This window comes from Marmota monax, unplaced genomic scaffold, assembly GCF_021218885.2.
Source record: "Marmota monax isolate L192 unplaced genomic scaffold, Marmota_monax_Labrador192_F-V1.1 WCK01_AAM20220418_F8-fsc00003, whole genome shotgun sequence".
In the NCBI taxonomy this organism is placed as follows: Eukaryota; Metazoa; Chordata; class Mammalia; order Rodentia; family Sciuridae; genus Marmota; species Marmota monax.
In genome coordinates, this window is record NW_026694084.1 from 14,202,836 (window position 1) to 14,220,058 (window position 17,223).

Genomic DNA, 17,223 nt, shown 5'->3' on the forward strand with positions numbered 1-17,223 from the left:
CAAAAATACCCCAACACTATCACAAGTCGCTGATGGCTATTGTAGAAGCTGTAGATTGGTTTTATCTTTGACTTCACCAGCACTGGGATGAAGATAGGAATTCTGGCAATAATGGCTAAAGAAAAAATTATGTAACATTACAGAAGGCACTAAAAGAAAACAATTTTCTTAACAATTTACATTGTCTTCACCAGCACTGGGATGAAGATAGGAATTCTGGCAATAATGGCTTAAGAAAAAATTATGTAACATTACAGAAGGCACTAAAAGAAAACAATTTTCTTAACAATTTACATTATCTTTAAGAGAATTATTAAATATAATGAAAAGGAAAGGTGAAAGTAAACAAACAGATCTGTTAACCTTCTTTTTTGTTTACATATTAAAACAATCCTCAACAGTTGTTTACCCAATTTAAATTAAACCATATAAATCACGTGAAAAAAAATATTTGGATCCATTTTATCATGAGCGCTCATCATATATGATATATGGACATACGTACATTCAAACATATAACACAAAACACAAGTGTGCACACATAATATAATACATACAACACATAACATTATAGTAAAGGCCTTATAACTTTTTACAGGTGAAATCTCCATTGCAATGTTTAAAAACTCTATAGTCAAAAAATAGAACTGATCAGCAAAACATTAACCTAGGTCTGTATGAGCTCAAAAAACAAAATAGAACTTCATGATATGGCAAAGGGCAATAATAAAATAGATATTGAAAAAAGCATCCTGGTTCTGTTGCAGATGTAAGAATAGCCAAACTGGAGTTTTGGATATCAGTTGTTATGGATTTGAGCCAAATCATCTTCTTTTTGGTCTGTAGAAATCGCTTTAGTTAATCTTTCTGGAATCCAAATCGGCTGCTGTTCTCCCTGTGAAAACACATAAACAGACCCCCGACTCCAGACAATCACTGGGTCAGGACCTTGGTTAATCTCTCTGGAATCCAAATTAGATGAATCTCTTAGGCATTCAAATAAAAGAGACTAGGCACAAAAGCATATATACTATGTAATTCCATTTACATCAAGTTCAAAAGAGGAAAATGAGCTTAATAGTCATCAGACTGCTGGGGGTTGAGGAGATGGCTAAGGAGCAGGAGGGAACTTTATTTTAATCAAACACAAGTTATGAAAAATCTACACTTATACTAAGTAACAGTTAAAGATAAAGTAGAAAAGGATAAAATAAATTAGAAAAATATATTACCTAGCTAATTAGGATGTAGTGACAACTGGGATATGAAATAGTTTCTAACTTGGATGGTGAAGTGGTGGACAGTAATTTTTACAAACCAGTAAGCTTTGAGACCTTTCCCTCAATTAGGTTGGAGCACTTAACTTTGGAAACAACAGACTTCTGATATTTTGATTCAAAGGCTTGCTTATGAAGTAAAAATGATGCTACAGTAAGATATATCCGGAGGTACTATGGCACATTACTGTATCCCTGAGCTATATATGTCACCATCCACGTTCAAGAGGCTCTGTTCTTGAATTCTCTGAGAGTCTTGGATTTCATACTGTCACATGTTTGGGGTATACCCATCTTGCTGCGTGAGACCTCAAAGATAGAGCTTTTTAAGCTAAAATTGCTTGTTTCATCCTTTGGGTGACTTTTTATTCTTTGGGGAATTAAGATCTGGACCCAAAAAAATGTCTTGCAAAATTCTTTGTTATAAAATTAATTTTAGTTCAGTTTTCCCATATTCCAAACTTATTAATTAAAACATCAAATCCTCCTAGTATGATAAATAAAAATAGCTAATAACCTGGCTTTTTTGAATCAGCTTTAATTGATTTATTTAGAAATTCATTTCTTTGGCTTAAGCTTTTTGATTAATTTTTAAAAAATTAGTCTATTTATTAACTTCAGTAGGTTACATAACATAGTAGTGTTTTTCATTTTTAAAATGATTGGTATGAGCTGGGCATGGTGATGTACTCCAATGATCCCAGTAGCTCAGGAGACTGAGGCAGGAGGATGGTGAGCTCAAAGCCAGCCTCAGCAACTTAGCAAGGCCCTTAAGCAATTTAGCAAGACCCTGTCTCTAAATAAAATATAAAAAAAGGCATGGGGATGTGGCTTAGAGTTCATTGTCCCATACAAAAAAAAAAAAAAAAAAAAAAAAACCCACAATAGTAAAAGGAAGTTGTTTTGATATATTTCCTACCTCTCACCTTTGCCAAAGTATTGATAAAACAATGTTCCATTCACATTTTAGTTTCTGAGACAACTTGCACTATTTTTGGTGTTTGACATTGTTTTCTCAGTCAAAGCTCAAGGGATTAAGTATAAATATAAATATGTACTGCTTATTTCTTGAACCTGTATGCCATTATTCTAAAGATTTTAGAATCTGCCTTCTGGTTAGCTAGTTTTTAAAATCATTTATATAATCTGCACAGTTTTATTTTAATTTCTAGTATTCTTTCTTAATTTTATAAATGCCAAATATTTAAAATTAATATAAGCCATAAAATCCATCATATTATATAATTATTGGATTTTTTTAACCCTTGTGTGGTTGTTGTCTTATGTTCTCAGATTTGCTTGCAGAGCTGCTATTAGGTATTGCCATAGTTCTTGGGTTTCTCAGAGAATACCTCAAAAGAGGTACTACTTCAGCTTTTAGGAAGCATTATATCAAAGGGCTTCAATAATATGCTTAGTATTTTATTTACTAAATGTCCAGGTAGGAATTATTCTGGTGTTCATTTTAATAAACCAATATTTTATTGTTATTAAAGTACAATAATAGCAAAATTAAAATTAAGTCATATAGCAAATAAACAACAAATAATAAATTCTCCTGATCTCTTCTCAGCCTCGCCAGAAAATCCACATAGAATTGATTTTGTCAAAAAAATGAAGGAAGCCTTTGTGTCTAAATTCGCTATATAGAGATTCATTTTTTCAGATATGGATGTTGAATAGATAACCAACAGAATATGCTATACCTGATGGCTTTTTCTTTGTTTTATTTTGAATATCATACTTTTTGGAACACATTCAGTATTTTTCATTTTAGAAAAATCTGGCTGGAAGTTATGACAGGTTTTAAAAATGCCCTCCCCCAATTTTATAATATTGCTGATGGTTGTATAGGGAGAATTCGTGATAAGAAGATGGTGTGTGACCAGTATGCACTGTAAGTTTGAGGACATTCTAAGGCCTGTGTGAAGTTGATGGTGTACCGATGTGGGGGGAGTCTTACAATGCTTATGGTAGGGCTGATTGACAGGAATGAGGAGATAGCTAGTATGTGGGAAGGGAGAGTATTCACTGTAGAGTATGCTATGTCCCATGTATGCTAGACTGAAGTGTGAGCATTATTGTGGGTGTTCAAAAAGTGATGTGCATTTGAAGACATGATGCTTGTGTAAAAAATGACAAGATTACAGGGGAGGAACAGGTTTACCTTAAAATGGAAAAATATATTCAGATATACAATTAAAGTGTTGATATTGTAGTTAAAATTGAGTTCTATGATTTTTGTCAATGTATAGTTTAAATATATTTCTAATTTAATCTTTTAAAAGTTCAATTATATGCAGAATACTACTGCTTATTGAAGTATAGTATATGTAAGCATATTATATATAAATACCTTTTCAATAAATAAGATATTAGGAAATGTAGTTTAATATGGACATCTTATTTTTTAAAAATCACATAAAAGATGAACTTTTATACAATTCATAGCTGTAAAGAACAGGATTTTATTACTGTATGAGCAAATAAAAGAATGTTAATAGAAATCATTTATAAAATTTGGGAGGGAATCTGGAAATTGTGCTTAATACATTATTGTGACAAAGAAACTTGTAGTATATTTATTTAGTGTACTGGTGTTTGGAAATATATGCTCTGTATCTTTAAAGTTTTGAGCCCTTTCTCTGTACATTTGGGTACTGTGCAACCAAACTTTAGTATGGGAAACCTTCTTTTCCCTCCCTAGCTTTACAGTCTCCACTCAGGACTATCTTTGCAATGGATACTACTTAGTGATTAGCTCTCTGTCTTGTCAATCAAATCTTTGTCTCTAGCATACTATTTTGTCACTGTAGTAAGGCTCTGGTGCTGGAAATTTATCTTTGACAGAGGAAGAATGCTTTTGAAAACAGTTCTTACGTGATTTGATGTAACTTTAATTTGCACTGGGAAGGAAATGTCTCGACTCTGGTATGGGAAAAAAGTGAGAAGACATCAACCAGTTAATCATAAATATACTCTGGTAAATCTTAGTCAGTTATTTCAATCTACATATACTAGTCTTTTTCTGATGACATGATCCAAAATTATGCAGTTTCTGAAAGTATTAACAGAATATTTTTAGAATTCAAAATTATATGATTACAAAAAATAACTTTGTTGATTGTAAATATTTCAAAAAAGAAAATTAGTAAGGGACTGTAATTTTGTGTTTAAAGGTGTTTTGATTCTACTATTCTCACTAAAAAGAAGAAAGATATCCAATCTTAATTGCTACCTTAATGTTTTTATTTAAATTTAACTTTGAAGGGAAATATTCATATATTTTTCTTGCTTAAAAATAAGAATAGGACAGAATAAAATAATTTGTATTGAGTAGATTGCAGACTAGATTCTGTTATAATGTTTGTTTAAGTAATCTGAGAAAATGCTTTTTTAAAGGTATTCAAAAGTTTTTAGGCAATACTACCTAATACAAAACTTTAAAAAATATTCTAGTAAAGGAAAACTTATGTTAACTGTACTATTTTGAGAATTCTACTTATTATTTTTTCTAGTTACTGTTTAGTGTAAATGTGTATTATTTGTTAATCATGATTTTTTTTGCTATAATTATTGGTTAAATAAGGGCAGATACATACTTAAGACCGGAGATGACTTTGAAAAATGCCCCAAAAGCATCTCTCCTCTCTTAAATGTTTTATATTTCAAAAATAACAAAATGATCTCAATTAGTGTTATTTTTTAGTTATAATTTCAAATTTATGTTATATATCAATCCAGAAGGTTTTAGGCACCTGAAATAATTGAATTTGCATTTGTGATCAGAGTTGCCAGATTAGCTAAAGCTATTAATATATTTTTGACTAGTAGATTGAATAAACATCATTAATTTATTACAGATACAGCAAAATAAATCGTGGATATTTTAATTTGAAAGTTCAGTGTAATGTATATCGTAAACTTATACTCACCAGTTCCTGTTCATTTTATAGGAAGCTACTATGTAATTTTATCAGGTGTTTTACCATTTTTCTGAGCAATTATGCTCATCAGCTCGCTCTTTCTATACATATAGTAAATTATGGGCCAAACTGATTTATATGGATATTATATATATTTTTCCTATATATTTTTTAATTTATTTATTTTAATTAGGTATATATGACAGCAGAATGCATTGTGATTCATTATGTACAGTTGCAACACAACTTTTCATTTCATTTAACTTTTACAGTAACTTTGAAAGTACAGTAATATTACTTCCCATTTTAAAGATAACAAAACTAGAGCATGGAATGGTTACTGAACTGAGGTGTCCTGGAGTACAGAGACAGCTTGACCCTAGCACAAATTTTTTCCTTTCTCAGGATGCCTAGAAGTCACTCTAAAATTATATAGTGTTAAGACTAGAAGACAAGCTCCACTCTTACTTTTCTAGCTGTATTTTCTTGCTTTATAAAGTGGATTTCCTATGGAGCTGTAGGGCAGGGGAAAGATGTAAGAAAAATTGGGTTAAAAAGGGGTAGTAATTCTTTCATTTGTTTATAGATTGAGATTCCTTATATAAGATTTTGCAGAAGACAAGGGCTCTTCTGTATTAAAACTGATAATAGAAATTGTTTCTTCTGGAGTAGGCATACTTTAAAACAAATGAAATTTATTATTCTGGGACTGTTTTTTGTAGCTTTTTAGGATTGTTCACATATTTCACTAAACAGATTAGTAGTAATATTTATAGACTTTAGAGATAAACTGCCAAATAGAGCTGGTAATAAAGTCACCATATATCTCTTTTAACCTTGACAGTTTTTTAAATGCTGATCTATAGTATAACAGTTGACCCTTTACAGTAACCTTGTGTGACAGATTATTTTCACTTTATAAATTAACTAATTTAAGTCTCATAGAAATTAAGTTTATTCCGATGAACAACTTAAACTTTAGTCTTCAATTATTCATTTACTTGAAGCTGTTCATATATTTTGTATACTCCTCTCCTACACCCTACCTTTTTGGTGTCTGTCAATAATTTATGTTTTCTTGCAAGTTATAAATTCACTTATAATAGGATTTAGGCTAATCAGATTCAGTTCATAAATTATTAGATATCAACATTTTTTATTGTCACTATTAATAATTCACTGATTTTGTCACCAGATTTTTGTTTGTTTTATACCCTCATATCTAAAAAAGACAGATTTTTAAAAATTTTCTTTCAAGTATGAAAACATAGGAGAAAAGCTCCTGGTGATTTATTTACATCTGTGTAAGAATTCTCTCACATGTAGAATTGTAGGAAAAAACTGACCTCAACTTGAGATAAGAATAATAAAGATGATAAAAATAATTACTTCTTTTGATTCTTTATTGTTCTAGACACTTAACCTGAGTTAACTTATTTCTTACAACTCTGTAGAAGTGTTTCACTTTATCATCTCCATTTCATAAATGAAGAAACGGGTATATAGCAATCATGTAACCAATAAGAGTCAGAGCTGAGGTTTGAATCTAGGTTTTCTGACTCTAGTTCATGCCTTTAAACTCTTTGCCATTCTCACTCTTAAAATCTTCGATATATAAGAAAAAGTTTTTTTTTTTTAAATCTCATGTATTTAATGTATCAGGATATATTTTATATGTACCTTATTCTTATTTATTCCTCATGAAATATGAATTAATGTGGATGTCATTTCCATTTGAAAAACCAGAAATTAATTAAATGAGGTTGTTTCAATTCACAAAACTACTAAAAACTGAATCAAAAGTAAGGTAGAGTTATAAACACAAAGCCATATTCTTTCCACTATATTATGCTGCCTACCTGTAGTACACATTCACAGGAAATTAACAAGTATTTATATCTGCCTTATTATAAGGAAAACATTTTTTTCCTCTTTATCAATTACAACTTAATGGAGAAGATCTACACATGTGTTCAATATAGAATTTTTTTTTGTTTTTGTATTTGAGTCAATAGTCAAAAAGTATCAGATATACAAGTTATAAGACATAATAATAAAACTAACATTTGTGAATACACTAACCAGCATAAAAACTAGAAAATTACTAGTGTACTTGCATCTGCCTATGTGTTTTTTGTCTTATCTACTCTCTCCCCCCAGTTGATAATCACCTCCCTCAATTTTGTATTGCCTATTTTCCCCCTACCTATAAATTACTAGATTTTAAGTTTTAGAACAAATTCAGATTTAAAGAAAAATAAAATGGAAATTGTAGAGAGTTTCCATATACTGTCTTTTCCCTAAACACAATTCACTGTATTATTAATACATGGCATTGTGCAGTACATTTTTTCAATTTATGAACTAATATTTATACATTATTTTCACCCAGAGTCTTTAGTTAACATTGGGGTTCATTCTTTGATGTTCTATAATCTGTGGGCTTGACAAATGTATAATGATATGTATCTACAGTTATAGAATCAAAAGAGTATATTTTGACTGCCATAAAAATTCTCTGTGTTACACTTATTTTTCCCTTCATTTGTCCTGTGATCACCTGGTACCAGCTGATATTTTTATTGTTTCTATAATTTTGCCTTTTCATGAGTGTCATATAGTTCAAATCATACAGTTTGTAGCCTTTTCAGATTGGGGTCTTTCACTTTATGTTGTGCACTTAAGATTCTTCCAGGTCTTCTTGGCTCTTCAAGTAATTTCTTTTTATTGCTGAATAATATACCATAGTATAAGCTATATCAGTTCATCTATTCACTGATTTTGTCACCACTACTACTGAATGACATCTTGCTTGTGCTTCCATATTTTGGCACTAATGAAAAAAGCTGTTGCAAACTTTCATGTGCAGATTTTGTGTGAACATAAGTTTGAACTCATTTAGGTAAATACCAAGTAGTACAATTGCTGAATCATATAGTGAGAATATAAGAATCTGCCAACTGTCTTCCTAAGTGGCTACACAATTCCTATGTGCTCTAACAAAGAATGGACAATTCCTATCAGGACTTTGAATTTTGGTCATACTCATAGGTGTGTACTGGTATTTCATTGTTTTAATGTGCATTCCCCTGGTGAAATACGATAGTTTCATCTGCATATCTTCAGTGAGATTTTTATTTGGATCTTTTGCCCATGATTTAATTGGGTGATCTGATTTCTTACTACTGTTGAGTTTTAAGAATTCTTCATATATTTTGGATAATAGTCCTTTATCAGATATATATGTTGCAGAGATTTTCTCTAAGTCTGTGACTTTTCATTCTTTTTAGTGTCTTTCACTTGGCAGAAGGTTTTACTTTTTAAAAAAAAAATTTGTTATACATGACAATAGAATGTATTTTAACATACATACATGGAGTATAACTTCCCATTTTTGTGGTTGTACACTGGTGGTGTATTCGTGTAAGGACATAGGAAAATCATGTCCGATTCATTCCACTGCCTTTCTTATTCCCCATCTCCCCTCCCTTCTCTTCATTCTCCTTTGTGTAATCCAGTGAACTTCTGCTCCCCCAACCTGATTATTATGAGTTAGTTTTAATGAAATCAAACTTCTTAATTTTTATAATTGTACTTTTATTGTTCCATCTAAAAATGTATCATCAAATTTTAGATTTTTTAAATATATTATTTTCAAAGAGTTATATAGTTTTGTGTTTTCTATTTGGGTGTGTGATCCATTTTTAGTTGATTTTTGTGAAAAACATAAGGACTTTGTCTTAGTCAACTTTTTTTACATGATCCAGTTATTGGACCTTTCCTTTCTTCATTGATTTGTCTTTGCTTCTTTGTCAAAGATCATTGGATTGTATTTGTATGGATCTATTTCTATGTGTTCCTTTCTATTCTATGTATTCTTATTCCACTACGTTGTTTTGATTACTGGAGCTTTATAATGAATCTTGAAGTTGAGTAGTGTCAGACCTCCAACTTTGCTTTTTTTTCATTATTAACTTGGCTATTCTGGTTTTTTTCTGTATGCTTCTCATATAAACTTAGGCATTTCTTTGCCTAAAGACAAAATAACTTGGTGATCTGTTAATTGGAATTCTGTTGGATCTATATATCAAGTTGGGAAGAGCTTATACCTTGATAGTATTGATTCTTCCACTCCCTAAACACACAGTCTATTCATTTAAATCTTGTTATTATCATCAGAATTTTTTAGTTTTCTTCCTATAGATCTTCTATGTATTTTTTAGATTTATATCTGACTATTCCATGTGTTGGTGCTAATATAAATGGTATTTTTAAGTGAAAATTCCATTTTTATGCTGTTTTAATTTTAAATTCTTGTTTTTTATTGGAAAGTAATTGCCATTTTTACATTAATCTTATACCATGCAAACTGGTGTCACCATTTAACTGCAGTAGTATTTTGGTTGATTTGAATGGTTTTCTATTTTCACAGTCATGTCATCTATTAACAAAGACAGTTTTATTTCTTCCTCCCTATCTGTATACTTTTTGTTTCCTTTCCTTGACTGACTTAATTATATGGACTTCCTGTATGATGTTGAATTGAAGTGGTAAGGAGGGATATCCTAGCCTTGTTCCCAATTTAGTTGGAAAGAATCTTGTTTCTCACCATTGTTTGTGATGTTTACTATAGGAATTTTTTTTTTTGGCGGGGTGATGCATGTTCTTTACCAAGTTGGGGGAATTCCCCTCTATTCCTTGGTTGTTGAGTTAACACTTAACATACATGAGTATTGGAGTTCTTTTCTGCATCTGTTGATATGATCACATGATTTTCTTCTTTTGCCTGTTCATATACATCTGTTGACTTTTAAATGTTGAACCAACCAGCCTTTGTATATCTGGAATAAATCCCAATTGGTCATTGTATAATTCATTTCACATATAGTTTTATTTGATCTGCTAGTATTCAATAGAGGGTTTGAACATGTATTTTCATGACAGATGATGGTCTGTAGTTTTTCTTTTTTGTAATGTCTTTATTTGTTTTTTTATTAGGGTAATGCTGGCCTCACAGAATGAGTTAGTAAGTATTTCCTCTGCTTTTATTTTCTACAAGAGATGTGGAGAATTAGTATAATTTCTTCCTAAATGTTTGTAGTTATTTACCAGTTAATCCATCTGGTCCTTGTGCTTTCTAATTTGTAAGGTTATTAAGTATTGATTCAATTTATTCAATAGAGACAGGCCTAATGAGATGATTTGTTTCTTCTTATGTGACTTTTCATGGTTTCTGTTTTTCAGGGAAAAACATTCTTTTTTCCTCTCTCTACTTTTAGTTGAACATCTTACATGATTCCACAGTCATCTATTGGCATACCTATTACACTTAATTATTTTAAATTTTTTGTAGTGGTTGCCATAGTTTTTTCATTGCATGTTTTTTTTTGTTTTGTTTTGTTTTGTATTTTAAGGTAGTATTCTGCTTTCCATACTTTTCAATATAAAAAATAGTTTTCAATTTTGAAAATCATTTATTCGAATACTTCTTATTTGATATGTCTACTTTCCTAAGGACATGCTGTGCCACATCATGTACATCAAGTTTACTCCTTTCCCCATCCAGTGAGGAGGGCATTGATATTGAGGTATTTTTGGTTTTTGGTTTTTGTTCTTAAAAAAAAAAAAAAAAGATTTGCATGAGCTTGCATTTCTATACTTTGATTGAAATTCCCTGAAATTTTGTTTCTTAAAAAGTTAATGAATATCTTCATCTTGCTTACTGAACAGTAATAAAAAAAAAGAATCTTTGATGTCCCTAATGCCATTCATCTTCTTTCCAGTTGCATGATTTTGTGGTCTGTATTTCTTCTATTCTTTTATCAAATCACAAATTAGTCTTTATTATTTTATTCAGACAATGTTTGCTCAGATTTATATACACATTTATCATTTTAGTTGTTTTCCATTCCTCCTTGTATCTCAAATCATTCTTTGGGGATTATTTTTCTTCTTCTTGACATATATTCTTAGAAATTTCTTCTGTGAAGATTTATTCATGGTTAACACACTTAGTTTCTGTGTATCTGAAAATGCAGCAAGCCCTTCTTATCCTTGAGTTCCACATCTGCAGATTCAACCAACCATGGATTGAAATTAGAAAAAAAAAATTTGCATCTGTACTGAACATATACAGACTTATCACTATTGCCAGATAATAGAGTATATAACAACTATTTACATAGCATTTACATTGTATTAAGTAATATAAATAATCTAGAGGTGATTTAAAGTACATGGAGGATGTGAATAGTTTATATGCAAATGCTTTTTGTACCAGTTTGTATGAAAGACTGAAACATCTGAAAGTTTTTGGTGTCTGTGTACGGTCCTACACCCAAATCTTCACAGATAGTAAGGAACAACTGTATCTTTATCTCATCTTGGAAAATATTTTTGCTTGTAGGAACAATCCAGGTTAACCATCTTCCACTATAGGATACAGTGTGTTTTGTGATTTTTCACTGCAACAATCCTTCATCCTAAATTTATATTTGCTTAATTAATAAGTTTGAAGGTCTGAATTCTAAGATGATTTGCATTTGCTGCTGGAAAGTCCACTTTCAAGTTAATTGAGATATGTCAATTTTCTCACTGGTTACTTTTAAATGCTTCTCTTTATGTATTATAAAGTTTTACTTAGTATATTATGTTTCAAATTCTTATTTAGAATGCTTCTTGAATCTATTCTTTAGTCAGTTCTTCCCAGAACTGACTAAAGAATAACTCAGGTTATTATGTCTTCAAATGTTTTGTTTTTGCTGGGACCTGATTGTAACAGAGTATATCTTTTTTTAGTATTTCACACACAGTTTATGTCTGATAGTTTTGTTGGTTGAGTGTTTCAGTTTACTTATGTTGGGCTGTGCCTTAGGTTATCTTTCATTATGATTTTATATTTGCTTTATCTTAGTTTGTGTGAATCGTGAATACCTGAACTAAGTGTCTCCCCTGCAGGAGACTCAGTTTAGTATCCATTTTTTGCTGATTAAAGACTTAGTGTCATCATCACAACACAGTATATTAACAGTAGTCTTCAGGAGGTGAATATCTTTGTCTTTGGCATTCACAGCTACCAGCTATTTTTAACCTTTTTTTTTTTTTTTGAATGATAATGAAAGTAGTGGTAGAAGAAACTTTATCAGTGAAAAAGTTGATAATTTAAAACCATATTTAATAAAAGAACCTTATGATATTTTTATTTAAATTTTAACTAATGAATACGTGTCTCAAAAGTAACCTTATGTTTAACTCAGAATTTTATTCTTGTTCTGTAGATCATACATAACATTCAATATTATGTAAATCTTCTATTTCCCTGATATGCTATGATTAAACAAGAATATCACTTTTTTTATGAGATTCACCTTTTGTATTTATTGTTTCCAAAAGTTAATGTAATATAGGCATATTGTGATTACATAGTTTTGAATAAGTACAGGTTTCCTTTTGACTAGAAGAACAATGACTATCTGCTTTCTCATGAAAACCTTTGAGTTATCTACAAATATAATTAGAAAGTAATTTTTAAATGAAGAAGAGTTGTTTAACATTACTGTTATATTTTTAATTCGTTCTGTATTCTCTCTCTCTCAATTCTTCCAGTTATCGAATTTACACTGCTCCATTTTTCCTTTTACATCTCTATTATTGTAGTTCCATGAGTGTTATTTTGAAAACAATAGTTTTAATTAGGTAGAATGCAGCAAAGTTTTAACTATCTGTTTTATTTTGTAATAAAGACTTCTGTATGATGAAATGTAGTAGAACACATTATGTGACTTCAAGGTTATGTGACTTCAAGGATGCTGTTGTATGTTCTTTTTGTAAGCCATAACAGCTCAGGCTTATAGTTCCTTTTTCTTTAACATTTTTGAATACCAAAGTGTTTATAAGTGGCATTAGTTCGATGGCATTTTTCTTTTCTACCACCTCTCCTTTTACTAAGAAAGTAATAAATATAGTACAGTTACCAACATCTGCCAGACTTTTGTTAGTTTTTATGGCATTTGGAGTAAAGGGAGGGCTTAGCTTTGGGGGTAATCTCAGTAGGACCACTAAAATATCTTGGAAGGAGGACTATTAGGCCAAGGTGATATTTTCTTTCATGAGATTCTGATAAATATCATAAATCTCATATGTCTAATAGGTGATGACAATTTCGAATTTTCTTGACTCTTTGTTGTTGCTTGTTCATTTGTAATACAGATGAGTGAATTTTCATCCTATTTGTACATTGGTAATTTTGTGGGAAAAAATGCTTTAGGAGGAATATACTTTCATGTGTACGGTTCCTTTGTCAAAGACTATAGAGAGTAACCCCTTTTCTGCAGAGTGGAGTCATGATGTTTCATGGGACTTAGTTACTTTATTACTCAAGAAATGGATTTTTTAGCCAGACAATGAATATGTTTTTTATTGAAGATATTGGTTTCCTCAGCTGTGTAGCCCTAATAATTAGGAATGAGATATGGGGTATTCTGTAGAAATGTTTCAATTTTCTATTAGGTTCCATCTTTTTGGCAAAGTAATAAATACTAATATGGAGTATAATGATCTACCAAGGGTATAAAAATTAATATGACTAAATCAAATTCAGTCATATATACTAGAAATCTACATCCTTTTATCCTTTTGTTTTGAAAGGAGGAAGTATTATTTAAAGACTTTCTTTTGGATAGTTTTCTGTATTTTTACTTATCAGGACATGAGTGATTATTAAAGAAGCAGTGAATTTATAAGTCTTATGAAGGAATACAGTTTTAAAAAATATAAATGAAAAAAGGCAGATTTGTGACATTAAGGAAACCATGGTTTTACCACATTATAAGCTTAGACTTATGATGTCAGTGTATTGGTCTCTTATTAAATTCCTATTCTCAGTGACACTGATACAATTAAATTAAAATTGTTCCCTTTTGTGGGCATAATTCAACTTCACTTTGTTTCAGGAAGTATTTTTAATATGGTACATTAAATAATTTTTTTAAAAAACTAGTTATTATACAAACAGAGATTTGATAAATTGTGGTATAAAGGTATTAAGAATTGCAATGCAAAAAAATTATGAATGTAATGCACTCCTCTATTGTGATGTATGTAAGAAATAATAAAATAAATTTTAAAAAATTGTGATCCAAATGAAAAAAAAATAGTTATTAGAATAGAGTTAACTGGAGGGATAGAAGGATTACAGAGAAATACATAAGTCTCATAATTTGAGAATTCTTGTCTAGGAAACTCTTGGATTGAATACCATGGAACAAAAATAAAGACAGGTATAATTCGCCATTAAATACTTTATAGAAACCTTTTTCTGGTCATAAAAAAGCAAGGCCATAACTTTTCATTTTTTGTATCTAATTTTTCTTTTATATTTATTGATAATTCTGTTGTTCTAATTGAAAGTTCTTTATTTTATCTACTACTAAAATTTTAAATTAATTTCAGAATAGTCAAAGTGTACAAAATAGTTGAGATCTCAAACTTGAAATATTTTAATGCCAAAAATAAATAAGGAGGCTCTTTAGCTACTCTTAGTTAGTATTTAGGGTAATAGGTAAAAGTGATCAAATAAAAATAGTGTTAACCCAAATAACTTCTAGTAGTTCTCATTAGAAAGTACTAGGCACTTATACTCATTTCTTTATATGCATTTCTTCATTTCATTTGCATAAAATCTCTATTTGTTACATAAAACCCCTATTTGGTACATATCTTATTATTTCCTTTATTTGATAAAGTAAAAGACTAAACCAGGGACTATCTGACTCCTCTCCCCCAAACTGAAAGATATAATCACTTTGAGTTGCCTTTTAAGTAAGAAGTCAGCTACCATATTGCATCCATTGTGGCTTAGCAAAAGTTAACCTAACAACGACCAGAATGGGAGCTGTCCAGTTTCTTTTTCTTTTCTCATGTCTTTTATAGCGATTGACAATTTTTTTCATAGAATTTATCTTAATGTTTACTGGCACCCAATTTATTTCAATCAGTTAGACCAAGAACCCTTAAAAATAGGTTAGAAGTACAAACTTTTTATAGGCCACATTTCAAGGCCACAGTCTCTACACATAATCTCTTCTGATTGATAACAGGAGCTCTGGAGAAGCAGTCATATTTAGTATAGTAGTAGTTCACTATATTATGGTAACAGTTTGTGTGATTTTGTCATTATCTGAAAAAGCTGTATCTGTTGTGTCAACCTGACGAAGCTTGTATATTTTGTGGGTTTTCTGTAATTGTTTATTTGTCCTATTTGGTTTTCAGACTTGGTACTAACCAAGAGAGTAGTCTAGATAATTAAGAAAGATATAGTATTTCCCTTTCGAAGTTAGAATGTACAAAGTAGTCACAAATAACTGTTACAGTACAAACCATAATCAGTGAATAAAAGGAAAAGGCAACAACTTGAAAGAAGGTACTGTTGATTAGCCATCCTTTTGAAAATTTAATTTTCTTTCTTGAGCTTTTTCTTTCTATTGTCTTGGGTTTTAAAGTGCATTTCCTATGTTTTTCTTGTCCTTCTCTCCTTTTTTTTGATATGGGTATTATTGACACCTATGCCTAGAAAAATTACTCCATCATAGCCATTAAGATGTAATGTTTCGATTCCAATGATTTGGGGGATACTTTACACTTTGTGCAAGATCATTTAGATTTTACCATTGATGTTAGCAAAGTGTGTTATATTTTACATAGTGTTTCCTGTATAAAATCTATTCAGTTAAGTAGTCTGATGTAGTGGTAAAACTCATTCATGTATGTTTTTACTCTAGTTTGATATGTAAATTTCTTGGATTTTTCAGCATGGAGTTGGGAAAGAAATCCTGATTACAGTTCTCTTTCCCCATTTAAGTTTCTCTTTTTTCTCTTCTTTCTTTCTTTCTTTTTTTTTTAAATTTTCTCAACTGTCAGTGGAATTATTGTCTTCCTGTCTCCATATTCAGGTAGTGTCAGTGGCTGAGTATCACCGCAGGATCGATGCTCTAAATACTGAGGAACTGCGCACACTCTGCAGACGTCTCCAGGTGCCCCCTTCAGTAGTTTAAATCCCTCTGGAGATTGAATACTACCTGTTTTAGTGTCTTTTGTCAGGGCAAATCTCACATTTGAAGGATTTGTTTTGACTGGAGCACTAAAATATCCCACCAGAAAATTCCTTTTGTGTTAAAGAATACAGTATTGCCTTGAAGAGCAATAGGATTAACTTTTCTGTTATCTTTTCATTTGAAACGTGTTCAGAATTTTCTATCATGTTAGAACTTTCCTTAGTACTCTGTTCTTTGAGCAATGAGTTTTCATTTACTTTTAACATTGGAAGAATATCTTGTGTTTTGTGATTAAATCCTTACTGAACAGAATCTGAAAGATGTGAGATGATGGGAAAATTTAAAAATATTAATGGATATCAAGGCTAAGATATTTTCTCTTCTTTAATGCTATTTCAATTGTATCAACTCCACATCAAATATCTTAATGGGACCAATTGGTTTTTGTTCTTGATGAATTCATTCCTTGTTAATTTTGGAAATATTTTGGAATAATATAGGGTAGGCAGTAGAAGTATATAAATTATTTCAAATCCTGTGAAATAATCTCTGATTTTTTTTAACAAGAGATATAATTGAAAACTCATTTTTAGTTTTGTTCTTATTAGTTGTATGCTTCTTTCTTTTTAATAAGATTCTTTCATATAATTTATGGCTTTGCTGGACCTACTGAATTTTTTTCTTTTCTTTTAATGCTTTCTATTGCTTTCTTGGATATCTTTTTGTCTTCTTTTTTAAACTTTTCACATCATTAAAATAAGGGTAAAACATTATAATGATGTGAAAGAAATAATATTTAGCTTCTCATTAAAATAATATGGTTATAGAATATGTATTGTTTAAAAGTATATTCTGTTTAGGTTTGGTAAGAAATCTGTTAAAGAAATAAAATCATTTATCAAGATTTTATTTGCACATAGAATCAGCTGCTGAGCTTTGCCGCATTTTAGTTATCTGCTCCAATAGAAT

The 17,223-nt window shown here is 30.3% G+C and overlaps 1 protein-coding gene across 10 annotated transcripts in view; it reads left to right on the forward strand.

The window, feature by feature from the left end:
• The window catches only part of Oxr1 (oxidation resistance 1), a 411,354-nt gene that overhangs the window by 371,475 nt on the left and 22,656 nt on the right, over nucleotides 1-17,223 (forward strand). For 6 of the 10 annotated variants that reach the window (XM_046464584.2, XM_046464583.2, XM_046464589.2 and 3 more), the window contains one exon: nucleotides 16,153-16,233. The exons of 2 other annotated variants lie outside the window; for them this stretch is intronic. In XM_046464584.2, coding sequence (XP_046320540.1) covers nucleotides 16,153-16,233 — 81 coding nt within the window. Of the gene's footprint in view, nucleotides 1-3,668; nucleotides 4,261-16,152; nucleotides 16,234-17,223 lie in introns of those variants that run through there. 2 more of the 10 variants (XM_046464592.2, XM_058585676.1) reach the window with 2 other exon arrangements.